Raw genomic sequence first — 25,361 nt, 5'->3', positions numbered from 1 at the left:
TGGCGCAAACTGCCACTTCCACTCTTCCTCTGTGTTCTGTACCAGTTCTGTCAATCATGTCATCCTCACTGCATCCAGTCAACCTGGCTTCCTCTCCTCCTCCTCCTCCTCCTCCTCGTCTGTAGTTCACCAAGTTGCCGAGGCAACAGGCGGATACTGTGCTATCAGTCATCGGTGCCTCGGCGCTGCTGGTGGCACTCAGCTGTTTCCTGCAGCTCAGGTTGAGGCCACCCGGCCTGCAGTCCACACAAAACTTAGAATTCAGATGGTTCACGGCTGAGATCCTGAATTGTCGCCGTCGCAGCGAGTCTGGGAGTGTCTCGCTCTGAGGATGACGAGACGTTCAGCGGTCGGCAGGATGATGACGATACGACCTCCTCCATCAAGTCAAGAAGATTCTCCATCTGTCAGAGCGTCCAGTCGATCTCAGGTGACTCACCTGTGATCTGTTTCCATGTCGTTCTGGTCCAACAGTGTTGTTTGTTTGTCCGTTGAATCCTGGGAGGCGTCAGCGTCACGACGGCCTCTTGTTTCTCATCCATCAGCCTCCTGGAGATGTGACTGGCATTACTACCTTCTCTCATTTGAAAGCCAACGATTTCCTGTTCCTGCGCCATCGATTTTCATTTGCATTGTTGATGGATGTGAAGCTGCTCGCTGTACGCTGAGCTGCAGCACAGATTCTCTCTGGTTCTGTTCATCTGTTCCTGCAACGCAGCACCAGATCCATACTGAGACACCCGAGCTGACGCTGAACGGGTTCAGGTTTCAAACTCTTTCAAACGCTTTTGTACTATGATTGTTTTTTTAAGCTTCAGGTTCCTAATTACAAATGACGAGTCTCATTATTATAACTCTTCACAACATGTTTGTGTCTCCAACACTTTCTGACTTCCTGTCTGCAGCTCTCAGCACTGATGTCTCAACTTCCTTTGACTCAAGTGAGATTCAACAGCAGTCCTTCAGGTTATTAAACAGATCATCTCGCTCACATCACACTGTGTCTGCACCATCCTCCTCTGACGCTGAACGTGTCGTCAGGCTTCATCAGTGCGAGTGTGGATCTCTTCATTGTACAGTATGTGACCCTGCGCTCTATAGTTCCTTTGTAATGAGATGTTAGTATATATGATTGTTGGCATGAAGCTCACAGATCCACAGCTGAATTTCTCCTACGAGGTGTCAACAAAGCTTCATTTAAAAAAAATAAAATGCTCTGAAATGTCTTCAAACAGCCGCTGCCTTTAGTTTTTACTGATACTGAAGGTTGGATGAAGAATATTCTAATTCCAAATTTGAACCCAATCACCAAAATAAAAGCATCTTGATGTTTCAGCAGAGCGGACGGACAGCCACCTGCATCATGGCCGTCTAAAAATAGCCTGACGTCCTGCAGCGGTGACCATCCGTCTCTGTCTGTGTGTCTGTTTTTTCCTAAAAATCCTTGTCTGGATACTCCGTCGCCAAAAATACAAAACCCCGACCGCAGGGCCGCACGCTGCAGGTCCATTTATCACCGGCTTCACTGCAGAGGAGCAGGTCAACATGGAGGCTAAAGTGAGCGTTCACCGCAGTTCTCTGAGCACCGAGGGTGAAACATGAAGCTGCGACTCTTCATGAAGACAAATATTCAACCATTTATCAGAAGAGTCACTGACTAAAGTTCATAAGATGCTGAATATTAATCATCCTACAAGGTAAATGACACAACGGGTGTCACAATTCTACATTTACATTTTTTGATCAGGTGCACTTGAACGCACCATGACATTCCTGCTGGCGCACATGTTCTTTGCCGTACAAAGCGATGTAGATTTCACATTTTCAGACGTGCACCTGAACGCAGCACGAAGTCAAACAGGCAGACAGCAGAGAGAAATCTACAGACATAAACACCTTCAATACATCTGATTTTACAAACGAAGGCTCCATCCTGTCAACTTTGTATTCGTGACGACAGGCGTCAGATAAATAAGAAGTCTCTCTGTGTGTTTGTCTGTCTTTACTTCTTCAGCCAAGAAGTGTTCAAACCTGCAGAAGATTTAATAAAAAAACACCAAATATCTCATCATAATGTAGAAATATTATCCATTTTATGATTCATCTATAAAAAAAATGCATTAGGTTTGAATATTTCATATTTTTTAACTCTGGAGTGAACAAACTCAACATGTTCAGCTTCCGCTGGGCAGGAAAACATTTCATCTGACTCTCAAACTGCTGCAGTGGAAATACTGCGAACATCAGAGGTCATAAGCTGATTAGTAAAGTAATCAGAGCCTCTGTGGATGGAAACCATCAGCGGCCTGAATGTGAGAGCTGACGTGGAAATATTAACTTAAATTTACTCAACGTTTAATCTGTCATCATTACGGTGAGAATGAACCGCTGATTTAACGGAGCCGTGTTCTGCAGTGGATTGTATTGCAGTAAATTTGCTGCCTCCATAAAACTGCCTATTGATTTAGCTGTAAAACTACACTCAAAAATCCCAGTTCTTGGTTATATAACTGGGAGATATAAAAAGTAACTCCTCAGCTAATTCTTCGTGACAGATCGTCGCTGGTGTGATGAGAAGAAGAAAACGAATATCAATCTGAGTTATTCCCTAAAAAGTTTAAGGGCAGGGATTCTCGTCAAGTCTTCGGCGTGTCGGCGCGTCCTCTTTAATTCCCAGGTCTGGTTTTTAATGCCGCGCCACACCAAGTCCGCTTAGTATAACCGTGTTAAAACAGCGGTGACACAAAGCCTGCTGGGAGCCCGGGGTCCGGAGGAAAGCCTCGCAGCAGCAGCAGAATTAGCCGGATCAAAGCTCATTTCCAGCGCCGGGTTAAAGGATGTGGAGCAGCTGCAACTTCCAGCTCAGCTCCACATGTCGCACTTCAACCTGTTTACACATCCACAGTCAGCGACGCCGCTCGGCTTAATGTCGTCTCTGCACGCGGCGAGAGGACGAGGCTCGAGGGCACCGCGGCAGCAGCTGCTGCTGACGGGGAGTCCGACGCTGTTCAGGGCTGCAGCTGACGATCTGATCCATGTGGGTCATTTTCTTGACTAATCGATAAGTTGTCTGGAGCATAAAATGTTAGAAAATATGGATCACTGTGTCCAAGATGGCGTCCTCAAATGTGGCATGTCGCTGAGACAGAGGAGGAAAGAAACCAGAACATGATTTACCTTTAATAAGAAAAAATCTATTTTCTTAACCAGTCGATTCATTTGTGCAGCTCTAAAACATTTCAGACAAAACGCTCAACAATTAAACTCAACATGAAGCTGACCGGTCCATGTACGACTGATATTCAAAACATAAAAAGAAATAATTGTATTAAATGGATCTAATATTCAAACTCAATATTATAAACTCGTCCTGGTCAGAACAACCAGACACCCATCAGGAGAAACAACTGCCAGATAAACTAACAGCTCCATCGATTAAAGCAGCTGTGTCACACTTTGCACGTCGACCAATAAAACTCCACATTACATTTTACTTTACCTCACCAAGAACCAAAGGACGGTAAGAGCAGAGATCTGTGCTCATGTCTTTGTGGAGCTGGAAGCAAAGTTTGTGTTGATCACATAAAAACACCTGCTTTTTGAATGGAGTTTGGTTCAGCAGTCTGTCACCTCAGTAGAGCGTGTACCTCCAACAAGGTGCGACAGCTCCCTTAATTTAAATCAATATAAATGACACATATTCAAATCACAACATCTGGATTCACATCGTATCGTTCTCACTCACAGAACTGAAGTCAACCCGGTCGGTTCTGGGCCGGGTTTCAGGGAACTGTACCGTGTAACTCCATGAGCGGAGCTGAGCTGCCTTCTAATGATGAACCTTGTAAACTGACCTGCTGTCAAAATGTTTTACACTAAAGTCTCAAACCAAACCAGCAAAATAAAGTTATCTGACAGAAACACATCAGCTGGACCTTCAGAACATTATACATCCGATGGGTCCACTTTGTTACTGGGGGAAAGTACCTGAATGTTCTGCTCTAATCGATGGAAACTGTCCGTGTCTCTAAACTCGGCAACATTAACGGATCACTGGACTTTTCTTCCGTCACAGATTTCCAGCCGTGCGGCTCAATCGAGGGATTCCGACCGCTGAACCTCCGTTTTCAAACGATTTCTCTCCTCTGATGTAGCTCGAGATGCCATCAGCTCCAAATCTCCGTCCGCAGGTGAACTATCGCTGTTAAATATTTGAGCTGCGGTCCATTAGGTCTGGAACGAAGCGTCCGCAGGCACAAACAGAGATTTTGTACTGAATGTAACTATGAAATATAGATCAGTGATCAGCACGGCTCGACTAAACCACGAGACGGCTTCCAAACCTGCAATATAACTGATTTATTATCAACGTTTTATTTGAGCCCAACACGTCTCCAAGAAACCGGCTTTGTACAAGATACACAGTGTTTCACCGTCCTTGCAGACGCCTACAGTGGATTTTATTACTTTGAAAAAAATTGCTCTCAGGTTTTTGGCAATTCTGTTTCATTAAAACAAAAATAAATAAAAATCGACAACTCTGAGTTTTTAGAAAATGTGCAGACGACACAGAAACAGAAACAAAGAGTTCAGCGTCGAAACCTTTCTGACATCATCCGGTGAGGAGAAGTGATCTGGAATTCATCTAATCAAACTAAAGCTCAGTCAAATCAACTCAGCAGTCTTTAATCTGAAGAAAAGTCCCAGAACAAATCCTGAAACAGCAGGTTTGTGTTTATGTCTGAACATATGGAACTGCTTCCTGTAACTGCGTCACTCCCCGCGGCGTTAACGTACAGTCTTCATCGTGCCCTCAATGTGTCAGCCGACTCACGGCGCGGGGAGGGATCCGCCGCCGCTGAACGGGCGGACGAGGAAGCATCACGCGGTGGGAGGAGACGCGTGTGAGCGGATCCCAGTCGGCTTTGATGTCGGTGCGAGGGAGAGGAAGGAGACCGATCCCCGAAAGACGAGAAACATCCAGTCTGGTTAGACAACGCCGACACATCCTGTTACCCAGCATGCATCACAGCAGAGAGACAGAGAGACTGATGAGTTTAGCGCTTTGTTCAACTCATCTGTCCAACACTTCAGCGTGCAGTCGGCTGGTCCACCGCGCTGAATCTCAGCAGATATCAGATCTGACGTCGTCATCGTGAGAAGAGACTTGACGTCAGCTGACAGTCGTCTCGTTTTTAAAGACTCATGACAGTAAAATGATCACATCCACCTCACTGATGATGTCGGGACCAGTAACCATCCCTAAACATCATGATGAGAGCTGTCAGTCCATCAGGTTCATCACAGCTAATCACATGATTGTCCACAGTGAACTCATCGTACATTTTCAATCTGTTCTAAATGAACTTTAAATTATATAATGATGAAGTTTTATGCTCTTATTAACACGAGAGTGGACAGAAATGTCTCTGTTGCAAACTATCCAGCGTGGTCTGTGTTGTTGTGTTGTGTGTTGTTGTGTTGTTGTGTTGTTGTGTTGTGTGTTGTTGTGTTGTGTGTTGCTGTGTTGGGTGTTGCTGTGTTGTTGTGTTGTGTGTTGTGTGTTGTTGTGTTGTGTGTTGTGTGTGTGTGTTGTTGTGTTGCGTGTTGCTGTGTTGTTGTGTTGTGTGTTGTTGTGTTGTGTGTTGTGTGTTGTTGTGTTGTGTGTTGTTGTGTTGCGTGTTGCGTGTTGCGTGTTGCTGTGTTGTTGTGTTGTGTGTTGTGTGTGTGTGTTTCTGTGTTGCGTGTTGCTGTGTTGTTGTGTTGTGTGTTGTTGTGTTGTGTGTTGTGTGTTGTGTGTTGTTGTGTTGTGTGTGGTTGTGTTGTGTGTTGTTGTGTTGTGTGTGGTTGTGTTGTGTGTTGTTGTGTTGTGTGTGGTTGTGTTGTGTGTTGTGTGTTGCGTGTTGCTGTGTTGTTGTGTTGTGTGTTGTTGTGTTGTGTGTTGTGTGTTGTTGTGTTGTGTGTTGTTGTGTTGTGTGTTGTGTGTTGTGTGTTGTTGTGTTGTGTGTTGTGTGTTGTGTGTTGTTGTGTTGTGTGTTGTTGTGTTGTGTGTTGTTGTGTTGTGTGTTGCTGTGTTGGGTGTTGCTGTGTTGTTGTGTTGTGTGTTGTGTGTTGTTGTGTTGTGTGTTGTGTGTGTGTGTTTCTGTGTTGCGTGTTGCTGTGTTGTTGTGTTGTGTGTTGTTGTGTTGTGTGTTGTGTGTTGTTGTGTTGTGTGTTGTTGTGTTGTGTGTTGCGTGTTGCGTGTTGCTGTGTTGTTGTGTTGTGTGTTGCGTGTTGCGTGTTGCTGTGTTGTTGTGTTGTGTGTTGTGTGTTGTGTGTTGTGTGTTGTGTGTTGTTGTGTTGTGTGTGGTTGTGTTGTGTGTTGTTGTGTTGTGTGTGGTTGTGTTGTGTGTTGTTGTGTTGTGTGTGGTTGTGTTGTGTGTTGTGTGTTGCGTGTTGCTGTGTTGTTGTGTTGTGTGTTGTTGTGTTGTGTGTTGTGTGTTGTTGTGTTGTGTGTTGTTGTGTTGTGTGTTGTGTGTTGTGTGTTGTTGTGTTGTGTGTTGTGTGTTGTGTGTTGTTGTGTTGTGTGTGTGTGTTTCTGTGTTGTGTGTGTGTGTTTCTGTGTTGCGTGTTGCTGTGTTGTTGTGTTGTGTGTGCGTGTTGCGCGTTGCGTGTTGCTGTGTGTCCTGCAGGTGAGCCAGCACACACACCTGGGCGTCTCCCTGCTGCAGCCTCTGCGGGCTCGTTTAATTAGGGAGGCTTTAAAGCGATTTACTGGAAATTAGTTTGAGACGCCTGCATGGATTCCACGTGAAGTCTTATAGATTAGAGACTCCTCGCTGTTCTCCACCATCTGTGGCATCATTATAGATGAGACTCAAACATGTTCATGTAAATATGACCTATAGCTGCTGGTTATCTGTGCTCAGCTCTCTGCTGTGTGACCGTCAGCACTCTCAGCTCTTACATCACATCGATCCTCTTCAGACTCTGCTGAAGCTGAAGTGCAGCACGGGGCTGAAAAGTTACTCGACGACAAAGAATTTCAAGGAACACTTTGACATTTTGGTGAAAATACGTCTTATTTGATTCTTGGGCGGAGAGTCGAGAGGATCGATACCACAGCAGGGAGGATTTCTGACCTTTGTACAGTGCCAAGCTAGCTGTTTTCCTTTCCTTTTCATTCTTTATGCTAAGCTATGCTAATCAATTCCCGGCTTCACATTTAGCGTACAAGACAAAGAGAGCGGCATCAATCTTCTCATTAACAGTCCTTTGAAGCTGCGAGCATCGGCTAAAGTGTCCTGACAGTGCAGACACACACACACACACACACACTTTTTTAAAACAGTCCCTTGCAGAGAGGAATCCATTAAATCTGGGTGTTGGGCTGGTGAGCAGCAGTGATAAGGGCCCTCCGCTCTCTCTCCTGCTTTACTGTACCACACCTGATTATTTACTAGCTAATTAGCAACCGGCGAGGCCATAAATCTCAACCGTAAGAAGATGGGAACGCTTCATTTCCTGCTCTGCTGAACAGGAAACTGACCAGATATAAATATATAACGCTGGCAGCGGCGTAGCGAGACGTTCCGCTCATTTCCTCGTCCGCCGTCTCTTTATGAAACGTGTTGAAGGAGGCGACTGACAGCAGATTTAACCGTGTGGGAAAATATGACAAAATGTGTGAAGCGGTGTGATCACGCTGTATGAAAGTGTGGAGAGACAGGTGGGAACGACTGCTGCTGCACAGACGAGTCCAGTTAATTCAGTTCTGCTGACTTGATTTAAAGGTCCAAACTCGTGAAAACATGACGATGACATCATTGTTCTTTAAAATCCACTCTGGACTAAATGATTTCAGCTTCGGATCAGTTGAAGCTTCAGTTATCAGTATCTGTAATGAATCAAATGACGGAGCCGTTTGTTTTTTAACATTTCTGCCACGAGGGATCAAAACTAAAACATTAGGAAAGACATCCTGATCCGACCCGACTGATGTGGTTCAAATGTTCAGTCACCATCAACTCATTTTCTCATAAGCTTACATGCAGTCGGACCAGAACCGTCTCCACAGCACTCTGTCAGTGAGGGAGGAAAAAGACGTCGGACGCAGGAGGCAGTAATGTTGTCGGGTGGAACTTTTCTTTAATGTTCGAGCATTAAAATCACTAAACTCCTGCAAAAACCAAGGAAACAGCTGCTAGCTTGATAATGTTCGTCCTGTTAGCGACCAGGTTTTTGTTTCATGTGGCAAAGTTTCACGTCACTCTTCACTAGATGAAGACCGCAGGTACAGCAAGATGTGACTCAACACCCGCTGGACAGTCAAGAAACAGAACCAGGAAGTGGTATTCTCCCCGGAGACGCCGTCATGATGCCGGGATGCGACTTATGATGTTCGTGTGTCACATTAAGCGACCAGACGTGGCCAAGAAAAGTGTCAGACGGCAACTTGGAAGCTGCTGAATCAAAGTTTGCGTCCTTGGAGAGTCGTGTGCTGCACGCAGGGAACAACTTCAGTGTTTCCTCTGACAGCACCGACATCATCGCTCCTGCACGGCTGCGCTCCGATGCATCGACGACACCAAACTAGTTATAAAACTGGACAGAAGCACGAGGAGGCAAAGAGTTTTTATCATCGTCATGAGGTGATCTGTCACCATCGTTGATGTTTCCATGTTGAAGAGAGTTTCTTCTCTGTATGGACACTCAGATCTGTTCAGCAGGAACTCTGAGACAGATGGAAGCAGCTCAGAGTCACAGAGTTCACCGCCCTCTTCAGCAGGGGACGACAGAAATGTTTTTTCAGTCGCATCGTACACGAGCAAATTATTACTCCATTAGCTGACGTTACCTGAGGACTCAACACACAAACACAGGCCTCATTTATTTTATCCCTTTGACTTCCTCTCCGTGTTACTTCTGCTCGTTTCCTCTCCTGCATTTCTTGTCATTTGCACCTCTGTTTGTCGTCTCGTTCAGGCTGAGATGTTTTTAGAAACCCCACAGGCTTTTTATGTTTCCTCACCTGAACAGTTTGTTCTTCATTTCCTCAGTGTTCTGTTGTTGTCCCCCCCCCACAGTGTGTTTTAGCATTTTTGAAAAATCAACTAAAAAAAAAAGATCCAAACATGACGCTCTGCCGTCTGTCATGATCTCTGGAGACTGTGGAGACGGAGGCATGTTGTTAAACAGGAGAATAATGACGAGGAGAGAGAGGAAGTCTTTGTGCTGCACTGAAATGACACTACTTATTAAAATTAACTGTCTGTCGCGGGGATGAAACAGCGCTGACAGGGCATCTCGTACGAGAGAGAAGGTTTTTAACTCCAGATTTACTTCTGAACCTTAAAACTTTCTTTGCTGCAGTCGAGGTGAGAAAGGAAACCAGGTTTGGCCTGAATTCATACTCAAGTTTCTCCTGGTGCTGCTGGTGAACTCACGGATCTCTGTGGCTCTGCAGACTGCTCAGACTGGACACATGATGATGGCACAATACTCAGATTTACACCAAAGTTCAAGAGAATTTAATACGAAAATGCAAATTCAGAGTTTTCTTTCCATTGACTACTTATTTGTGACTGTTAGGAGCTGCAGCATCAAGACAAGCAGTAGGTGGCGCCAGTTCTCCAACTGTAAAACTATTACAGCATCGTAGAAGAAGACGGCAAAACAAGAAGACGTAATCTGTAGTGTGACTGGAACCTCAGGCGTGTAAAACAATGAAGACATCTGACCCTGGTTCAGCTCTTCAGCTGCGACGGGACAGATGACAGTTTGTTACGTCAGAATTTATTATGAAAAGGTAAATATCACTCATATTTCAGATGTTTTTTCTTTTCTTTTTGCTTTAACGTCTCAGAGACGATCAGAGCGACAGATCCTACTCAGGTCCAGTACAGATTATAGATACTGAGTAGTTTGACGTCACCAGGTACAGTTGGAATCCGTCTGTGTCTCCACACCTGTGGCCTGGCAGCGTGGATGTGTTCGACTCTCTGAGCTCGGCGGCGTCGCTCGTCCACGAGGCAGCAGGCAGCTCGGAGCTGCTGACGCTCGTCTGCTGCCGCCGAGCTCCTCGACTCAAAGCGAACCGCGACAGGACGCAGCCGCTTCTGAAGGTTTCCGATGAATATTCATAAACTGTGAAACTTCAACACAACTCCCCCCACCGACAATCCCCTGCTGATCCAAGATGGCCGTCATCAGACCTTTCGACGTAAACACTAACCAGGCGAGCCACGAGCGGGAACTCGATTCCTCTCCTGTGACGGCAATTTATAAGCGGCGGGAAACATTTGCTCCCCATCCTCGAGAAAATGATGTTTTGCAGAAATCAGTTGCGAGGCCGCTCAGAGGCAAATGGTTCTGTTCACAGCCCAACATAAAATCAATCAGGTTTGTAATGTCTGCACTGAGAGCATGACAAACACCAGCGGCAGCGCTCGGCTCTCTGAGCGCCACCTCACAAATACAGGGACACAATCATTTTCCTTCGCCAGCACGCACTGAAAATGAGAAGCATTCTGTAAATAAGATATTACTCTGTGGACTCGCATATTCCCCTGAACAATTTTCCTTTAAAATGAGTGCCAATTATAAGCAGGAGTCGGCCTCTCCTGCTGCGGAGCTCGTTCACATTTGAAATTTAAATCCGAGGAGATGTTCTTGGCGGATGATAGATCAATGAGGGCTGTTTTTAACTAAATCCTCGGCGATGAGGCATCTTGATACAGATCTGGTTCATGGTGACGACTGATGCTTTGAGGAAAAATCTCCTCCTTCAACGAGCTGCCAGGTAAACAGGTGGTGTGAAGATCAGAAGACAAACAGACAAAAGGCTCAGAGGGGGAGGAGAGCCGACGAAGCCACGAGGACGCAGGATGGATTTACATGTCCGTGTTTCTACGCTCACATGAACCGTTTCCTGCTCCGAGCTCTACTGCCTGATGCCGGATCATTACCCTCCGACAAAGACAGAAAGGCTCTTCGTTAACTCAGCCACGACACGAGAGCAATGTGCTCGCTCCTCTCAGCCTCAGACTCAGTTAAATTATGGTTCGGAGCTGCTCGTCTGCTCTCCGCATTGCCAGGAATAGACTTTCATAAACATCTCCTCCACCACAGAAATAAAACTGGATGTCCCTGAGAGAGAGCGGCTGCCATCGAGCGGTAATTATGGAAGTAGGTTTGTCCTCCTGTCACCAGCCTGTGTACTCTGCAGGCTGCACAGCAAACACTTCTAATGTAAAAACCGCCAGCATCTTCCCGGAGCGAACCGAAACTCAGAACAGCTTCAAATCTGTCAATTTCCTCGTGTGATATCTCAATTCTGCTGGTCTCGGAGCAGCTGGCGGAGCTGCGGCGTCTCTGGCTTGAACAGGTTGAATCAGTTCGTGTGACTTTCACAGAAACGGAGCGTTAATGGAACCGCCGAGGTCGGACATCTGAGAGGCTTCAGGGCCGCGTCAGACGGAACAACTGGCAGCAGATCGCAGGCGAGGCTCGTGTAATGAGCGGTGACGGCTCGTCACGCGCCGAGCCTGTCATGTTGTTCTGCACCGTGTGACGGGACCACATCGCCCGCCTGTATCTCACTGTTTTGTCATTATGTTCAGTTCACAGCTGGTGTCTGTTCAGGTGCGCTGGAAGCATGTTGGTGACATAAAGTTTGTGATATTGGCGCCGCTGCACCCTGAACAGGACGGTGATGGAAGATGAAATCATGTCAGCAGCAGCGCAGTCAGAAACAACAAAACTGTTCAGTCCCAGAACACCTGGAGTCCAACATGCTCACAGTCACACAATCTGCTGCAACAGCAGCTCCAGGTCAAACACAGAAGTAAGTAGTTTACATGAGAGAGAGGAGCAGAACACAACCCGCCACAGCAGGACATGTGGACAGTCACACGTGTTTTTAAGCCTCCATCGTTCTCAGATCACCTCGCTGTGGTTTTCTCTCTGAATGATCGACCATCAACATCTGCAGCAACGTTTTCAGCAGAGAGAAACTTTATTTAGTGCGATGGAGCCCGACAGTAATCACACCTTTACATCCAAACTTCCCCAGAAACTGAGCCGGTGCAACAGGCAGCTGTGGTTGAATCCCACTGATATTAATTATGTTCTGACGCGTCACCTTCCCCGCAGCTCGTCTGTCTCCGCTCAAACATGTCAAACCTTCACAGTTTTTCTAAAATATTCCACAAGCTTCTGATTGCCTGAAAGCTGCCTGCTGTTTGCCCTGTTTGCATTTGCTGCAGCGCCACTCGTCATTAAGCATCCAAGAGTTTGATAATCAAAAACAAGAAGCCGTCAAGACGAAACAAAAGCAGGAGAAACAGAAAAAGACAGAAAAAAGGAGCGTATGTGAACCCACAGTGTCGTCAGAGTGGAAATACTAAAATATCACCAACTGTTGGTTTGACAGCTTGACAAAAAACAAAAAAGATATTATTCATATGAATTACTCGTCTCTCTGCAGCCACGAGGCCGGACAGAGCCGGTCCGATTGTTCCAGCTGTCATTTATAAATATATAACTGTGTCCTCGCTGAATGTTAAAACACTTTCATCAGACGGATCTCAGTTCTTACTTTTGTTCAGTTATTTATCTGATTTCATCATCTGATGATATTTTGTATGTGTCGTGTTGTTCCACAGCCTCGTTCATGTGTTGAGAGCTACGACCTGTGATTCTACTGTACAATGACAGAAGTGAAATCTGGACCCGTACAAAAAGATTTGAATCCAACTACAGAAAACGACTGGCATGAAATAATCCCAGAGATTCGTTATGTGGAGAGAATGACTGATGGATATCCTGAACATGTCACTGACGCAGTCGTCATGGCGACAGACAAACCATCAGAACTTTACTATTTACTCAAGTACTGAACTCAAACTGGCCACAGACGACTTCATGTGCTTTAATATCACTCACAGGTAAAAACTAATGAAGGTGAAACTACGTCAGAGAGGACGGTCACGATCTACAGGTAACAGTGAACGACTGGAATAACTGTGGAAACTAAACTTCAAAAGGAAAAAGCAGATGCTGACGGAGGTGAAGAAGGAGAAGACGGAGAGAAACTGAGGTAAACCGAGAGAGAACAGACTGACAGTCGCTGTGTAAACAGGAAGTACAGTTTCTGCTTCATATTCTGAAGTAACTGCACTTTTACTTGAGTATTTCCAGTTTCTGTACAATATACACATGTAAATATCTGCATCATTGACCTCTGCTGGTCACTGAGGTGGGTGTTAATGTGTGATGTTTTAGATCAGTGTGATTTTGTGTCTGGACAGTTGTGCAGCTTGTGAACTTAAAGAAGAAACATACACAGTTTCTGTGTCTCAGTTCAGGTCTGCGTCCTCTGAAGGACTCGGCCTCTGTGGTCTGTGAAGGCGAGTCCTTCAGAGACCTTGTTAACCTGGTCAGCTGTTGTTAAATGTGACGGTCGAGCCTCTGGAGCATCTCCTGGTTGCATCACCAGATGTTTTACCCTTACATCACGATTTCTGCCGCCTAGGACCGTGAAAGTGACGATCTACGCCACGTGATGTCGCTGTTTTCTCTCTTTCTTTTTCGGGCAAAGAATCTTGGGATATGTGAGGTCATGAAGGATCGTAGCGGTTCATCCTTCAGAAACAGCCTCTGGAGGAGCCTTCAGACTGGGACAGACCTCAGATGCTCCTCTGAAGGATGCAGAGCTGAACTGAGTCACAGCTACTGACTGCTACTGAGAGTTGTTGACCCTCCGCCATTAAAACGATCTGTCAGCGCTTCATGTTGTTCAGAGTTCAGTACAGAAAATGTTTGTGGGGTTCTGCAGAACAGGTTACTCACATGACGGAGACGATGTCGCCTCGTTGGACCTGGTAGTTCCTCACACTCCAGCGGTTCAGCAGGACGACGTCACAGTCCGACCCGCCCTCAGGGTTCAGGAAGGGCTGCACACACACACACACACACACACTTAAAACCAAACTACTGTCTGAGGATCCAGAAGGAGGACACGTTCTGATCTGACAGAACTGACAGAACTCTTCTGTGGGTCCAGATAGTCACTCAGACCAGTTGTAGCCTTTAAGCACCAGAAGGTTTTGTGTGTTGATGGATTTCGTCATGGTAGCATTAAGTCTTCTGCTAACTGTCTAATATCCTCTCAGACAGGTGGTGTTCACGATCTGTTCACATATTTACAGACTGTGTAATCAATCAGGCAAAAACCTGCAGAGTCACAGTTTCCCTTCAACTTCAGAGCGAGTGTGAAGTTCATTTTTCACCCTCGTTGTCTCTGTAAGAGAGTTTGGGATTGTTTCCCTCTCCTCTGGTGATCCGCATGAGGAAACGCTTCATATAAACTTTCACTGCTGCTGTGTTAAACAGAACTCCAAACAAGCATGTCGGCCATGACAGCTCCATCAGACGCCCCGACTCTCCCCCTCCTCACCGACAGGGAGGACCATATAAACTGTTGTTCTTGTGATTCTGTTTGTGTCACTTCATCGACGGATCCACGCGTGACGGAGCCCACGCACACCGACATCGAGAGACATCGCGATGGTTTCATTAAACGGGATGTGCGCTGGCCATTTCACGCTTGCCGTGGTAACTGACAGGATCTCTCTTATCTGCTTCGCCCCAAAATAAAATATCCCCGTGAGCGCCGTCAGCCTGCGAGTTTATCAGATAGAGTCGGAAACTTCATCAGCTTCCCTCGCCGTCATATTACATGCTGGTTTGTTTCTGAAGCTCCTGCTGCGGTGAGGCTGGATCGTATGGAAACACTGAGTGTGACTTTGTCTGATCATTCATTTAGTTTTCACAGAGATGATGATGCAACAGTTTGATGAACTGAGAATTAAAGAGAAAAGTTCTCTCCGGCGCTCTGAGCTGTGAGAGTGAAGATTTAACCTCCTGAATGTCGCTGACCCGACCCGCCGCTGGATTCATCATCAAACATGCTGCAGAGCCGAGCATCGCTGCTACGCACAGAACTGCATTCTAAATCAATGTCTTACAATACTGAATGTGTTTATGGTCACATCTTGAGGAAATGATGCAGAGCTACGTGATCTTTATTCAGTGCAGGAGCAGCCACAAACTAAAACTGAGGAAGAAGTTTTAGTCTCTAAAAGTGTCACGCAAACCTCAAAATAATCACAAAGATCAAACCACTGAACCTTTCAGGGGTTACAGGGGCTGAACCGTTCATCACAACCACTCATGCTCACACCTACAGACAATTCACAGTAACCAATTAACCGTCTTTGTATGGGAGGAAGCAGGAGAACCTGGAGAAAACCCACCCTCGAACCCGGTCGTGAACAGTGACGTACAGCATCTGCATCTGAAGAAACGTGGCGACACTTGATAGATTTTAATTACAGACCTGTGGCCCATATTCTCTCCTCCTCAGTCAAACACATGCTGATGTTAAACTCCCGCTATTACAGGAAGCGTTCAGCAGAGCGCCTCGCGTTTGCTGCCTCAAGACAGCTAACAGGAAGCAGGTCAATTTGTCTTCAAAATAAGAGCTTTACATTGCACCCCATTGGAGTTTAGAACTGGGTTCCTAGCGGGGGCTTTTAATTTGAAAGTAGCGAGCATTAGCAGCTAACAAGCTGACAGCTACAGAGACCGAGGAGACGCTGCATCTCCCGGATCTCAGCAGCTCTCCAGTTGCTCATCTTCACATCCGCAGATGAAGTCATGAACTGCCATGTCTGTCCTAACCATCTTCACCGTAACGTAACACCGGAGCTCTACTGTTGACCCTCACCACGCCTCGCAGTCGCACCACGCCTGGTTAGAAGCACAACACTGAGAAGAGTCCAGTCTGAAACACTGAACGTTCTGAACGTTGTGTAATCAAATTCACCGGTATGGTGGGATATTAAAAATACATATCATAATGAAAACATACAGCGGTGTTACCGCCCAGCACACCATCAGACCATGAACACATCAGCTTGATCCTCTGAGAGACTGAAAAACAGCTTCATCACAGACACAGAATCGACTAAATACACAACATCAGCAGTCGTCGTGTCAGAGGAAGGTCCTGCAGCGTCTCCGAGGACGACGAGCAGTTTCTAAATCACTTCTCAGGAGGGAAACGAGGACGAACACTGGAGGCGGGCTGAGAAGTGCCTGAATATCACAGTGATGCTGATAAAAGTCTATTTCCTGATGAATCCAAGTGACAGATTGGTGTCAGTAACAGAGGCTCAGTGCTCAAACACTCGCAGCTCTATTCAGGGATGTTCTGGTGGGTTTTCATCACCTAATGAAAACAAATGATCCGTGTTACATCTCGGCCTCTCGAATGAAAGTCAGCAGCCGAGTTCTTCCCGACGAGCAGAGCCGCAGAAGATGAACTGGCTGAAACACGGAGCCTTGAACTCACCACGGACGGTCACTGATATTCCACTTTACATCCTGGACACTGTGAGTCATGAGGAATTAAAACAGAGCACTCGTTATTTTTTTAATGTACGTCAGGACTTTCACTCTTTATGGTTCCAGACGTCAAGGCCAAGACGTTCTTTGTTACTTTTCATGTTTGAAATTGTTTTGAACTGTTCAACTTTTCACTCAAGCTGTTAAACTGATATCATCATTAGTACTTAAATACAAAAATCAGAACTATTTGACTCGAGGTCTCAGACTTTCGGACCCGACTGCAGATGAGCAGCGATCAATGAAAATAATTAAAAACAACCACAGGAGACGATTAAATGAAGACATGAGATGAATGTGCAGCTCCGCTCCTGCAGTTCATGACGACAAACGATAAGATTCATTTACATTTATGAATCTCAGCTGAGACGATCGCGTGCGCTCCTGTTTTATCTGACACGAATGAAGAAGTCAGAGCGAACGTATTCATCAGCAGCCGTCGGCCTGGAGCGCAGAACACACTGTCGCCATGACAACAGCCCAAGCCCTGTGTGTGTGTGTGTGTGTGTGTGTGTGTGTGTGTGTGTGTGTGTGTGTGTTTCCTGCTGTTTAAACGTCTCTAAACAATCACCCGTTCTGACTTTGACGAAACTCCGTCGACATCTTCAGAACAATAAATGAATCCACCTTCTCTTGACATCATGTTACACCTCGTTTGTTGCCTTATTGCAAAAACAACATTTAAATGTTTTTTACGCGAGAGAATCAATCACAGTGTTTGTTAAATGCATGTGTACCTGAAACTAATCAGCACAGGAGTGTTAAGGTCTGACGCTGGCGGTTTATACTGTAGGTCCTTAAACGTTACAGTTAAAACGATGACAGAAGTTAACGAGCTTGATGATGGTCACAAATCTCTGCGACGCGTAAAACTGCATTTTGTCTCAGTGAGTCGTTGTTGTTGTTGTTCACATGATGGCAACTTTACAAGTGCACAAAGAAACGACGATGAGTGAATTCTTGAATCTTGAGTTCCTCCTCAGCCCGTACACGTCACACTGTGACGATGACAAAGACTTTTTAATCACTTTTCTCTGGTTTTATATAAACAAAACCTCCGTGGATCAAAAGTTCACAACAGAAACAGTCATGAATGATCTTGTTTGCAGTCGGAGGTGTTACAGACATCGTGGTGTTCTAACAGGAAAATGTTTTTAATATAAGTTTTGAAATGACGAGGGAACTGAATAGAAAGTGTTTTTTTGATAAGCCTCTACAGAATCATCTCATCGTCCTTCTGACAGCTGCGGACATGTTTGTCCCCAGAGCTTCCATCACTCAGGTGTGTCTTTAACCTGTTGAGACGTCATCTATCTATCCATCACCCTCACTGTTGTCTGAACCAACACACACGGATCACTAGTGTTTTATATCACACAGAAAACAGACGGAGCGCACAGCGAGCAGCAGGATCACAAGATCTTTCACCTGATGTGCTGTCAGACGGCATCATGGGAATATTCAGATGTCTCACAAACAAGATAGCATCCAGCAGCAGCAGCCGGCGCCGTGCTACTGCTGAGGTCACTCAGCGTTTACCTTTTAATAACAGCCACGTGTGATTGGACCAGACAGACGATGGAGACAGAACAGACTCAGGCCGTGTGACGGAGCTCCACCTCAAGGACTCACACAGTCGACGTCCTCCTTTCAAACAGCTGCTGTTCACGCGCTTCTTTAATGATTTCAGAAGTTCTGATCAGAGTCTCAGACTCCTCAGAAGCTCTCGGCGAGGTCGACGTCCTGACCCGACGTACACAGTTACATGAATATACAACATGAACCAAAGAGCAACATGCCGCTTTAATATTCATGCTCATTAAAAATAGAGAGCAGATTGTTTTATGAATAATGCAACACACGTCGGGGAGGAAAAGCTGCACGACAGGAAACCAACTCGGTCAAAACCCGACGGGCGCTTGTTTGTTTTTCAGTGTTTCCTCTTCAGTCTGTGCTGCTCCGGTGAGCAGCTCGTTCACCGTGCGGATCACAGCAAAAGATTCAATAATAAGAAAAGAGTGTTTGTGTTCTCCAACAGGTTTAACTACGTGTCTCAGTTTCATGTCTTTTGTTATCTTTGGTCTGAGATCAACAACTGTCTCCGTGCTGACCTCAGATCAGTCACAGGACACTCTGATTGGTGGATGCACTGTAAAGACTCACCTGCATCGACGCTCCCTCCACTCGCGCCACGTAGGCGAACCGATCGAGGACCGTGACGGTGACGGGAACGGCAACGAAGAAGCCGCTAACGAACGCCCGCAGGTAACGCCTCCCCGCCGTCGCCTGCTGAGCCATCACCTGCACAGGAAACAGCAAAACACAGAGACAGGAAAACAGCATCGTCAGAACCGTGACGACACAGGAAGCTAAACGGCGCTCAGATTAGATCAGACGATGTTGGATTAAACTTTATTGATCTCTCTGAGGGGAGCAGGTCGATGCAGCAGCAGGAGAGTAAGAGATCAGAGGAAATGTGAGAAAAGATGACAGGAGATATACATTCACAGGAATAAACTCCAGCACCACCAAACAGCACAACACAGGCAGGAAAACAGGAGTTTCTGAAAGTGACTTGGGATCAGTACTAAGAGTATTTCTGGACTTCAAATAGAAATCAATTGTTCAAAGCATGTGCAGTTTAACCTTCTCATCAGAAGGCTAAAAATCGAAACCTTCAGGCCAGTCAGAGTCTGAGAGGTTTCAACTGAGGAACGTTTGTCTTTTTAATGTAAATTCACTGTTTGTTTCTGATCCGTCTCAGCTTCTGGCAGCTGCATGTAACTCTGGATTCTGTCCTGAACCTCTTCAGGAGTTCAGCTACTGTAGACAAGAATTCTTTCAAAACGTCGGAGCACTGAGTGAAGACGGACCTTCACTTTAAGAAAACCATCCACACAACCTGAATGTGTGTCTCTTCACTGCACTGGACTGACTGGATCTTGAGTTGTGTTGTGTGTTGGAGCCATAAACACAGTGAACGCAGGTGCAGAGTTGTGTAGTTTCTCTTCCAGCTGGAAAAACCATCTAAAATGTAACTAACACATCAAATATCAGGAGACACTGAGGTGCTGCTGATCCCTGCTCTCATTAATACAGACTGTCTTTGTCCAGATGAATCCAGATGTTGTGTTAACTCCAGCTGATGGTCTGTTCTGCCTGCAGCTGTTCTGGAGCTTTTGAGCGGATCACATGAGCTTCCTCAGCTGAGGCAGCTCTGGAGTGCTCTGGAGAAGAAACATCTGATATGAGCATCATCAGTTTCATGACAGCAAGAATATTAAATCAACTAAAACTTTCTCTGCTGATCATCAGCTGACCTTGGTTGGTTCATGACTCCCTGTGAAGCCCTGAAGGCCTCTGCATCCACCCACACTCCATCTTGTTAGAATACATAACATCCTTTTCCAATAACCGGACAGTTTCCTCCATGTATCCGTCTCACTCATGTAATGATGGAGCTTAATCACAGCGTGAGTCTTTCTGACTACAGCATACAGGAACTCAGGCGGCACAAAAAGCAGCGCTCCTCCTGTCAATTTTCACCGCAGGTTTGACGGCTGGGCACAGAAAACACATCACGCCACGCCTGTTCTCCCCAGACAGAGTTTTTCATCCACTCTGCTTTTCACAGCTCGCTCCAGGAAGCCCAGACAGGCGTGAAATGACCGACCAGCCGGCAGCAGCGGCAGCAGACATGCACCGCTGCCTTCAGCAAACAGCTAACAGCCTCGTCTGGACGACCACTGTCCTCACTCTGGAGATCTGCTACAGCCATTACCTCCACATCACAAGACCTCAATGAAACATCATCAGAACCACAGCGCACCCCCTCAACGGGTTCTCCGTCTGTAGCCCATCAGTACCGCCGTGAAGTGTTACATCTCTTCCTGATGATGTGATTCTCTACAGACACGTGCAGAGCGACGTCTTTAATGGTTGTCAGGAAAGAAGTCAGAAAGTTTCTTTTTCGTGTAAAGACGCCGTCACGTCTGTGAGGACAAACACTTTGGACCTGAGTGTGACTGGATGCCGTCCATTTCTCACAAATCTGATCAGACACTATGTCTGCTCGGAAATTCAAGTGAGTTGAGATGAACCAGAACAACACATTTACAAACTGGTTATCAGATGGTGAAGAAAATATAAACCGACTACAAACAGCTTGTTCAGTGTCATCAACGTCTGCAGAGGGTCAAAAATCACAAACTGATCTTAGCAAAAATCTTCACTGTTGCTCAGATAACAGTGTTCGTGTGAACCTGGTTTGAAGAAGATAACGTCAGTCTGGGATCTGAGACGTCACACCAGACAAACTGTATGGAGCTGTTTGGTTTTGTCCTCTTGTTTCACTGCAGCTGTTTCACTGTGAAGCTCCAGAAACGTTTTGTGGACTACGACACTCATCAGCAGTGAGGGAGGAGAGGACTTCTCCTGTCTCCAGCCTGGAGCATTGATATGAATCTGGTTGGTTCCTGACACAACATGCAGACCCGGAGCAAGGAACTGAATCTGGAAACTTTCTGTCTGCTATTTTTTTTTTTACCGCTAACTAATAATAAAACTGCTGTAAACACCACAGATACACCAACACACACACATAGAGATCTATGCTCACACACACTGACACAAAGCTCCGGCCTCAGTGTACGTTACGTCCTATTAAACACGGTGATCAGCCGCCGCCGGTCGTTGTAAGACATCAGTTACCCGCCATGTGCTGCAGGGAGGAAACTCCAGCACCGGAGCAGAAAATCTATTCTAGCATAACAATCCGTCCTGACATGAACATATTGCCACTACACTTCCATACAGCTCGCCGCATAATTCCACTCACAGAGAACAAGTGTATCATCAGAGGAAGCTCGACGTGGAGCTTCAAGGTTTCCGCTCACTTTTACGGCCGAGTCGTTTCAGCGCCGACGCCTCAGAGCCCCGCAGCGCTCGCACCAACACCACCCTGTTTCCTGTCGGCACACTGAAAACGATGTGGCTGACACAGCAGGTCCAGCTTCAAAGTCACACAGAAATGAAAAATCTCTCTCACCTTGTTGGCTAAATGTCCTCAACATGATACAGAAAGACACCCGAAAATGCTTCTTCTTTAAGGTTTACTGCCAACAAACTCATCGTGTCTCCACAACGTCGACTTGTGGGACGTGAAGTGAGACAAATTACAGTTCTGACAGAAGCTTAAAGGTATGAAAACAACTTAATCCCTTTCATTGTCATTATTTTAACTTGTGAAACCTTTAAAATGAAAAAAGAAAATCTGAATTATAGGAAACAAGAAAAACAGGAACATCTCGACATCTACAAGCTGCAACCAGCAGATCTTCACCTTTTCATTTTAGATTAACGCATATCGATCGGCAAAACATTAACTGCTTAATTAATCAGCCAAATGAGTTATTGGAAAAATTGTCATTTTCAATACTGTTCACTCAACAGTTTCATCTGCCGTCAGTTTGGTTGGAACACCAGACGTGTTGTGAGATTCACACAGACACACAGGAAAATGTTATCATTTTCAATAAGAATCAAATCAATCAATAATCAATTCCTGCTCACAGTGAGGACCTCGTTTACATGATCGTCCATGTCCGAACTGATGCAAACTACTAAACATTTGGTCGTCTCTCCGACAGCTGCACGTTTTACCAACAAACACACGAGTCGACTGTGAGAGCAGCTTATTGCGAATCACACTGATGTTTGTTGTGAAGCGGCGACCTCTGGTGGTTGTAGTAATTATTACAGCAGCGGAGGAGGAAGTCAGGTGACGTATATAAGAGCATTAGGAGGAGGTCTTGGTGGATGGCTGGGTGGAACAAGCACAGGGCCCGAGTCCACTGATTTACACGTCCATAATAAGTTCTACAGCATCACAATGAACTGTGGATAATTCAAGCCTGTGAAGACTGTGGAAGTCCGCTCTCCAGGTGGATCCTCTGGAAGTCACCTGAGAGCCCTTGTGGACTGGACAGATTGTGGGTTTGGACCGCCCTCAAGACTCATGGACTTCCTGCAAATGAGTCCACAAAGTCCTCAACTCTGTAAGTGCAGTGAAGTCCAGATGTTTGGATGCAGCCACACAGACACTGAAGGGTTCGTCTGCAGCTCTAGAAGACACAGCAGGACGTGACGGAGCATCAACACGGCTGAATCACTGAAAAATCAAACATGTGGACTGGGCGCTGATTCAGAGGCAGGAGGACAGATCGGTTCCGGTTCCTTCCATGTGAAGGACGAGGAGGACGAGCGACTCGGCTGCCACTGCATCCAGAAATCTAGAATGAGAGCATGAAGAGAAAAAGAACGAGGGCTAATCCAGAACCTCTTCAGAAGTCCTCCCGTCTCTCTCCAGTTCTCTGTGATCTGACCGACACAGGTTGCAGTTCTACTGTTCCTGGATCAGCCGGCTGCACCTCTGTGTCTTTGTTTATGACGTGATGACAACAGCACTCCAGCACATTAACGTGAGCTCCGCTGGGAGAGCAAGTCTTTATCAAGTCTGCAGAAAAGGCATTAATATTGTCGACATAGTGACAAACGAGTTAATGCAGCACATCTCTCTCTCTCATCATTGTTATTCATGCTGGCGCCCAATATGCAGCAGCAGCTCTGTAACAAGGTCTACCAATAGACCAGACAGGTTATCATAAACAAACACTTATTGGGAGTTATTAGACTGCGACAGGCGCAGATAGAAGAGCTCCTGCTTTTATATCAGAGCTATAAAAGAGCAGACTGAAGGGAAAGAGCAGCGCTCCATGTCGGCTCAGGATGAGGACGCCTCTTTATGTCGAGGAGGAGCTCCTCGGAGATCTGTCAGGAGTTCAGCAAACCCAGTTCCACTAACCATTTCCAATTCATTCAGATGAGCCAGATACAGAAGGTATAAATATCAAATTCAGTGAGCGGAGAGCCCCGAAGCAGACCTCAGGTCAGCATATCAGCCACTATCAAGCGGAGACGTTGTGGTGTGCTTTTGCTCCGATTGCTAGAATTGAATTTCTGGGTCTCTGGGCTGGACTCCATCTCTGCCGGTGACTAATGTTGGCGTTCCAAAGCTTTTCCAGACCGATAAATCCACAGGGGAGGATGCAGCGAGGCAGCGGGGACGCTGATTACAGCCGGCCGCTGCGAGATTTCCCCCAAACCAGCTCCACTTCTGCCTCGGCAGCAGTTCTGGGCTTTGCAGGAGTAGCAGAAGGGGAGCGGTGGAAAAAAAGCCCTGACCTACAAACAAGTTAGACTTTAAAGAGTGAGAGCTGTGGCAGAGGAAGAGGAGGGCGAGGAAGAGGCCGACTGATGGTGTGTTCAGGTAACTGATTGACACGCAGCAGCTAATTAGAGTGTTAATGAAGGTACTTCAGCAGTTCAGAGAGGCTCATCTGACAGAAAAATCGCAGATACTGATGATCAAACGCTGGATATCAACCCGATAATCAACCAGGGAAGATAACTGATCTACCCTGAGAATACATCATCACATTCATCACAAGAAAAATGGTGTTTCACATGTGATAAACATGTCAAATATTTACTCTATGTTACTCAAGAGTGAAAAACATGTGTAAATTGTCCACTAGTACACTCATAATTAACGTGAGTGGGTCAGTTGAGCTCCTGAGGAGAGCAGCCAGATGAAAACATCTGGAACATCTGAGCCGCTCGCTGTGTTCAGGTTGATTGACAGGTGGTTCACCTGGAACATTTGGTGCAGAAGATGTTCGTGTTTAAGACTCGTGGCCTCAGAAACATACGCAAACTTATGTTTGCGTGGAAAATAAAAATTAATCTCTGTATAAGAGCTTGCGAGAAAAAAAAACGATGAGAAAATCTCAAGATAATCACCTCCTGTTGTCTCAGCATGTTCTCATTTTAACTTAAGTATTCATGTTCTTCATCTTTATCAACTCTTTAATTTTTTGCTCTGTTTTTTGGCAGGAATGGGCTTCCATACAAAAACCGCGTTCGAAGAACAAATGCCAAATATCTCTCAGCCACACAAACGCTGTGACACAGTGAAGGAAACGAGCAGCGAGCGTCTCGCAGTGGAAGTGTCCTTTAAAGTCAGCGAGGACGACGAGCCGCCTTCATGTTCAGGAGGATGTAAAAGGCCAGAACTCCAGCGTGTTCAGTAAATGTCACGGTGTGACCCGCACCTGAGGTTCACTTCCACCTGCTTCCATCAGCACCAGTGGCCTCTGGAATGGACTTTCTCCGCATCACGCAGACTTTTCCTGCAGATTACCCATAATCACCAGCAGGACAGACCAGAGGTCACCGCTGCCTCCTCATCAGAGCTTTTATCCAGATACGAGACGCCAGCACACGTTTGTCTCTCCGCAACATTAGAGAACATAACCAAGTCAACTCTGTCCTCTGTGTGCGTCTCCAGCTCTAATTACAGAATCTCATTATCAATGAGGAAGAGACGTTTGTTTTTCCATTAGGAGGCGACGGAGGCGGCCACAGATTGATTTTTCCTGATGAGAGCTTCATTAAGGACGGGAGGCGTCTGCAGATGGAGATCTGATGCCGCTGTGGTCGGGCTCGAACGCACCGCGTTGGGAGGAAAAGGCATTAAGGAAGTTCCTAATTCTGCCCCCTGCAGGCTTCAGGGTTTATCGTAGGAAGGATTCAAACAGGACAAACAACGTGTTGATGATGGAGCCTCATCAGACGAGCTCAGCATGTAAAGTCCTGAAGCTGGAGCGAAATGAAGCAACAGTCTCTTCAGTCTGAAGCCTTAACACACCATGATGTCATGATGTCAAGTACCATTCTGAAGCCTCCAGTTTGGTACTGAGCTGCCGCCATCTTGGTTTTTTGGGACCAGAGGTGACCGTATTGGACCAGAGGGCGGAGCCAGGTAGGATAATGCTGATTGGATCAGACTGATG

General features: G+C 46.2%; 1 protein-coding gene across 2 annotated transcripts in view; it reads right to left on the bottom strand.

Moving 5' to 3' along the window:
* Positions 1-25,361, bottom strand: part of immp2l (inner mitochondrial membrane peptidase subunit 2) — a 107,393-nt gene that overhangs the window by 77,550 nt on the left and 4,482 nt on the right. Inside the window, exons 1-3 of one of the 2 annotated variants that reach the window (XM_037108507.1) lie at positions 21,287-21,319; positions 18,613-18,750; positions 13,831-13,934 (exon numbers count right to left, since the gene is read on the bottom strand). In XM_037108507.1, coding sequence (XP_036964402.1) covers positions 13,831-13,934; positions 18,613-18,750; positions 21,287-21,304 — 260 coding nt within the window. In that variant the 5' untranslated portion in view covers positions 21,305-21,319. Of the gene's footprint in view, positions 1-13,830; positions 13,935-18,612; positions 18,751-21,286; positions 21,320-25,361 lie in introns of those variants that run through there. The other variant, XM_037108508.1, reaches the window with a different exon arrangement.

This window comes from Acanthopagrus latus, chromosome 8, assembly GCF_904848185.1.
Source record: "Acanthopagrus latus isolate v.2019 chromosome 8, fAcaLat1.1, whole genome shotgun sequence".
Taxonomy (NCBI): domain Eukaryota; kingdom Metazoa; phylum Chordata; class Actinopteri; order Spariformes; family Sparidae; genus Acanthopagrus; species Acanthopagrus latus.
Note: the sequence above shows the minus strand (reverse complement) of the source record. Positions and strands in the feature narration are given on the sequence as shown.